Raw genomic sequence first — 6,000 nt, 5'->3', positions numbered from 1 at the left:
CTCCCCTCCCCTAAATCCCAACCTCCACTAAATCCCAACCTCCCCTCCTCTAAATTCCAACCTCCCCTAAATCCCAACCTCCCCTCCCCTAAATTCCAACCTCCCCTAAATCCCAACCTCCCCAAATTTCAACCTCACCTCCCCTAAATTTCAACCTCTTCTCCCCTAAATTTCAACCTCCCCTGATTTTTAACCTCCTCTCCCCTGAATTTCAACCTCCCCTAAATTTCAATGTGTCCTAAATTTTGATCTCCCCTAAATTTTAACCTTCCCTAAATTTCAACCTCCCCTAAATTTTAACCTCCCCTCCTCTAAATTTCAACCTCCCCTAAATTTTAACCTCCCCTCCTCTAAATTTCAGCCTCCCCTAAATTTCAACCTCCCCTCCTCTAAATTTCAGCCTCCCCTAAATTTCAACCTCCTCTCCTCTAAATTTTAACCTCCCCTAAATTTTAACCTCCCCTCCTCTAAATTTCCACCTCCCCTAAATTTCAACCTCCTCTCCTCTAAATTTCAACCTCCCCTCCCCTGAATTTCAACCTGCCCTAAATTTTAACCACCCCTCCTCTAAATTTTAACCTCCCCTAAATTTTAACCTCCCCTCCTCTAAATTTCAGCCTCCCCTAAATTTCAACCTCCTCTCCTCTAAATTTCAACCTCCCCTCCCCTGAATTTCAACCTGCCCTAAATTTCAGTGTCCCCTCCTCTAAATTTCAATGTCCCCTAAACTTCAACCTCCCCTAACTTTCAGCCTCCCCCTCCCCTAAATTTCAGCTTCCCCTCCCCTAACTAGTACCTTCAAGCTGGTAGATGGTTAACAAATACAGTGGCCAGAGAAAGCTGCAGCAACTGCTTGAAAATACTGTTAAAGAGTCTTTGGGTTTGCTTAGGTTTGTTAGTAGCTTACTCCAAGTCTTCCCCAGAGATTTGTTTAGTAAGAAGAGAGTTTGTAGTAAATGATCCAATTCTTCTAACACACAAAGATTTGCTCTTAGAAGTCTCACTGCAAGTTCAAAGGCTGAGAAACAAAAGCAAAGGGAGGCTTCTGCCACTGGAATTTGCACGGAGCGGAAGGTTAAAGTTGAGAGAGCTGAAGAACAAGAAAGGATTAACAACCAATTCCCATTTACACTCAAAGTTAGCTGAGTGAGGACAAAAAATTGCACTACAAAACCAAACCAACCCAACCCAAACCCAAAGAAAGGCAATTCTGTTGGGTTTGGGTTGGTTTGGAAGAGAGAAATCGACGCAAGGAAAACCAAAGAGGTGAGCTGGATCCGAACAACTCAAACGACTTTTCCTTGCCCCGTAGGATGAAACCATCAATTCTTCCTTCTTCTTTTCTAGTTTAAAAATGCTTCAATGCTTTGCCTCTGTTATCCACAGAACACTGCAAATGTTAGGCTGGGGGGAGGGTGGGGGGTTGTGTTTTTAAAGTGACAAAGGAATACATGACAAGTTTTAAATACCAGGAGATTTTTTTATCACAAAGGTTGCCCTGAACGGCTTTGTAATGACCAACAACAACCCTCCCCCCCCCGACCTGCCACCCCCCCCCCCCCAAAAAAATTCATCTTCATTATTCTATGCAAAAGCTTTATTTAAAAAAAGTTCAGTGATCTCAGAAATAGAGACACTAAGGGAGGAGTTTTAAGCATAAAACTCCTTGGTGGGTGCCTTTTGGTAGGCGGCGCAGGAGGGTTTGCGTTCGCCCAGGTCGTAACTGCCTTCGTCCTTCTTCCTCATGCGGTACACCAGCAGCAGGATGAGGAAGATGGCAAAAAGGAACCCGATGACTCCACCAGCAATGACAGCTGCAAGCAGAGAAACACAGGAGTCACAAAGGGTCCCCGGAGCAGGGATGCCACCATCCCTCAGCCCAGAAACGCACACTCATAGGTTGACCCCAAAACGAGGCTATCAGCAACTGTGATCATAGAATCATAGAATCAGCCAGGTTGGAAGAGAGCTCCAAGCTCAGCCAGCCCAACCTAGCACCCAGCCCTAGCCAGTCAACCAGACCATGGCACTAAGTGCCCCAGCCAGGTTTGGCTTCAACACCTCCAGCCACGGCCACTCCACCACCTCCCTGGGCAGCCCATTCCAATGCCAATCACTCTCTCTGCCAGCAACTTCCTCCTAACATCCAGCCTAGACCTGCCCTGGCACAACTTGAGGCTGTGTCCCCTTGTTCTATTGCTGGTTGCCTGGCAGAAGAGATCAACCCCCACCTGGCTACAACCTCCCTGCAGGCAGCTGCAGACAGCAATGAGCTCTGCCTTGAGCCTCCTCTGCTGCAGGCTGCACACCCCCAGCTCCCTCAGCCTCTTCTCATAGGGTTTGTGTTCCAGGCCCCTCCCCAGCCTTGCTGCCCTTCTCCAAACACCTTCCAGCACCTCAACATCTCCCTTGAATTGAGGGGCTCAGAACTGCGTCAGCACTCAAGGGGTGGCCTGAGCAGTGCTGAGTACAGGGGCAGAAGAACCTCCCTTGTCCTGCTGCCCACACTGCTCCTGAGCCAGCCCAGGATGCCATTGGCTCTGCTGCCCACCTGGGCACACTGCTGCCTCATCTTCAGCCTACTATCTACCAGCATCCCCAGGTCCCTTTTCTCCTGGCTGCTTTCCAGCCACTTAGGCCCCAGCTTGTAGTGCTGCTTGGGGTTGTTGTGGCCAAAGTGCAGAACCCTGCCCTTGGCCTTGTTAAATCTCATCCCATTGGCCTCTGCCCACCCATCCAGCCTGGCCAGGTCCCTCTGCAGGGCTCTGCTATCTTCCAACAGCTCCACAGCTGCTCCTAGCTTGGTGCCATCTGCAAACTTACTGATGCTGGACTCAATGCCCTGGTCCAGATCATCAATAAAGATATTGAACAGGACTGGGCCCAGCACTGATCCTTGGGGAACACCACTGGTGACAGCTACCAACTGGATGTGGCACCATTCACCACCACTCTCTGGGCTCTGCCATCCAGCCAGTTCTTGATTCAGCACAGAGTAAATCTGAAGTTAAGCCAAAAACAAGGCTGCCAACACCCTTCACCCAAGAAGTGCCTCCAAAACAAGGCTACCAACATCTTTCACTGAGGAAGTGCCTCCAAAGCAAGGCTGCCAACATCTTTCACCAATGAAGTGCCTCCAAAACAAGGCTGCCAGCATCTTTCACCAAAGAAGGCAAGCCAAAAACAAGGCAGCCAACATCTTTCACCCAAGAAGTGCCTCCAAAACAAGGCTGCCAACATCTTTCACCAAAGAAGTGCCTCCAAAACAAGGCTGCCAACATCTTTCACCCAAGAAGTGCCTCCAAAACAAGGCTGCCAGCATCTTTCACTAAAGAAGGTGACCCAAAAACAAGGCTGCCAGCATCTTTCACCCAAGAAGTGCCTCCAAAACAAGGCTGCCAATATCTTTCACCAAAGAAGTGCCTCCAAAACAAGGCTGCCAACATCTTTCACTAAAGAAGGTGACCCAAAAACAAGGCTGCCAGCATCTTTCACCAATGAAGTGCCTCCAAAACAAGGCTGCCAACATCTTTCACTAAAGAAGGTGACCCAAAAACAAGGCTGCCAGCATCTTTCACCCAAGAAGTGCCTCCAAAACAAGGCTGCCAATATCTTTCACCAAAGAAGTGCCTCCAAAACAAGGCTGCCAACATCTTTCACTAAAGAAGGTGACCCAAAAACAAGGCTGCCAGCATCTTTCACCAATGAAGTGCCTCCAAAACAAGGCTGCCAACATCTTTCACTAAAGAAGTGCCTCCAAAAGAAGGCTGCCAGCATCTTTCACCCAAGAAGTGCCTCCAAAACAAGGCTGCCAACACCTTTCACCCAAGAAGTGCCTCCAAAACAAGGCTGCCAACATCTTTCACCCAAGAAGTGCCCCCAGAATACTGCTACCACCACCTTTCACTGAGGAAGGTGCCTCCAAAAGAAGGCTACCAACAAATTTCATCCAAAAAAACTGCCAGAAGGTGCCCCCAAAAGAAGTCTACCACCATCTTTACTAAAGAAGGTGACCTGAAAACAAGGCTACCTACATCTTTCATGCAAGAAACACAGTCAGAAGGTGACCTGAAAACAAGGCTACCTACATCTTTCATGCAAGAAACACAGTCAGAAAGTGCCCTCAGAACAAGTCTACCAATATTATTCATCCAAGAACCACACAATCACAAGGTGAGAGGTTGTGGAGTCTCCTTCTCTGGAGACTCTCAAGTCCTGTCTGGATGTGTCCCTGTGTGGGCTGTGCTGGATTCTCTGCTCCTGCTCTGGCAGGAGGGTTGGACTGGAAGATCTCCAGAGGTCCCTTCCAAGCCCTAACATCCTCTGAGCCTGTGAATCAACCACAGGCTACCTGCTAGGAAGATGCTCAAGAACTGCCCAGGGAAGCAGAGCTGCTGAGGTTGTGTTCTCTGGCAGGGATGCCCTCTGCCTGCTGTGGTGTTGCTGCCTCACCTGCCAGGACCTCTGTTCTCTGGAAGAGGTTCTCTGAGTGCTTCTCGGTGAACACGTCGCTGCCGTCCCCTGGCTCCTCGCTCTTTGCCTTGGCGTCTGGCTTCGCTCTGGCCTCTTTATCGATGTCTTCAGGTGACTGCAGCACGGAAAGGAAAGCAGCATCACTGACAGCCAGGGCTCACCAGCAAGCAGCACACACTGCAGCCAGGACGCTGCGGCCCCACAGCTCTACGCCACCAAAGAGAGCAGCTGAGCAGCTCGGCTGCTGCGGGAAGCTGCTCCAGGTGTGGCTGACTGCATCTGTTCGCTGTCACCACGTCAGAGTGACAACTACCACTCCAAAATCCCCCCAAAGAGTGCCCCTCTTTGTCAGAGTGAAGTGACAGCTCTGCCGTGAATATAGCAGGTATGTCCTACTCAAGAGCACCATTGAGGGTAGCACAGACAATGGTGTGGGGTAGAAATGGTGAAGAGAAGCTGGCAAGTGTTCAACCCCAGCCAAGCCACACAGTGTTCTGCATGAAACTGCCCTCCTGGAGTGTGTCCAGAGCAGGGCCAGGAGGATGCTCAGAGGCTGCAGCAGCTCTGCTGTGAGCACAGACTGAAAGAGTTGGGGCTGTGCAGGCTGGAGCAGAGGAGGCTCCCAAGGCACCTTCTTGTGGCCTTCCAGCATCTGAAGGGGGCTCCAGAAAAGCTGGGGAGGGACTTTTGAGGCTGTGAGGGAGTGTCAGGAGTGGGGGGAATGGAGCAAAGCTGGAGGTGGGGAGAGTGAGGCTGGAGGTGAGGAGGAAGTTGTTGAGCAGGAGAGTGGTGAGAGGCTGGAATGGGTTGCCCAGGGAGGTGGTTGGGGCCCCATGGCTGGAGGTGTTTGAGGCCAGGCTGGCTGAGGCTGTGTGCAGCCTGCTCTAGGGTAGGGTGTCCCTGGGCATGGCAGGGGGGTTGGGACTGGCAGCTCCTTGTGTTCCCTTCCAACCCTGACTGGTTCTGTGCTCCCTCCAGGGAGGATATTTCAGCTGCTCTGAAGAAGGTACAGCTCAGACTCAAAGGGGTGGTGAGAACTGCCTGGTGTTACGGTGAGAGATTCTCTTTTGGCACCTCAGTCCTCCTCCGTGTGAAACCCAGCCAGCTCCTGCAGCCCTTCTAGTGGAAATGAAACATCTGACAGGTGGCAGTGAGTTAAACAACCTTTTGGGAGCTCCTTAATGCACCTCAAGCTCCCATCAAGCCATCAGTGGGGTACAGCTGAACCGTTCCTAGTCGGTGTTGCTCTCCAGCCACGCACCTGTGTGTGTGCAGGCAGCTTGGGCTGCATCTTCACCGTGCTTGTCTCAGCCCTAGATGCATCACTCGTTGTTGGTAGCTTTGGAAGTGTTCTAGATGTTGTTGTCACTGAGCTATCCTCATCTTCTTCAGCACCTGAAGACCAAAAAAGGGACACTTCATTGCCCTGGGAAATTCTTGCAGCCCAGTTCCAGCTTTGATCACAGTATCCCAGTATCATCAGGGCTGGAAGAGACCTCACAGATCATCAAGTCCAACCCTTCACCA

The 6,000-nt window shown here is 50.8% G+C and overlaps 1 protein-coding gene across 1 annotated transcript in view; it reads right to left on the bottom strand.

Moving 5' to 3' along the window:
* Positions 1-1,579: 1,579 nt before the first annotated feature.
* The window catches only part of SDC2 (syndecan 2), a 90,458-nt gene continuing 86,037 nt past the window's right edge, over positions 1,580-6,000 (bottom strand). Inside the window, exons 3-5 of the mRNA XM_064154741.1 lie at positions 5,735-5,868; positions 4,453-4,588; positions 1,580-1,814 (exon numbers count right to left, since the gene is read on the bottom strand). Coding sequence (XP_064010811.1) covers positions 1,651-1,814; positions 4,453-4,588; positions 5,735-5,868 — 434 coding nt within the window. The 3' untranslated portion in view covers positions 1,580-1,650. The remainder of the gene's footprint in view (positions 1,815-4,452; positions 4,589-5,734; positions 5,869-6,000) is intronic.

This window comes from Pogoniulus pusillus, chromosome 14 (genome assembly GCF_015220805.1).
Source record: "Pogoniulus pusillus isolate bPogPus1 chromosome 14, bPogPus1.pri, whole genome shotgun sequence".
In the NCBI taxonomy this organism is placed as follows: Eukaryota; Metazoa; Chordata; class Aves; order Piciformes; family Lybiidae; genus Pogoniulus; species Pogoniulus pusillus.
Note: the sequence above shows the minus strand (reverse complement) of the source record. Positions and strands in the feature narration are given on the sequence as shown.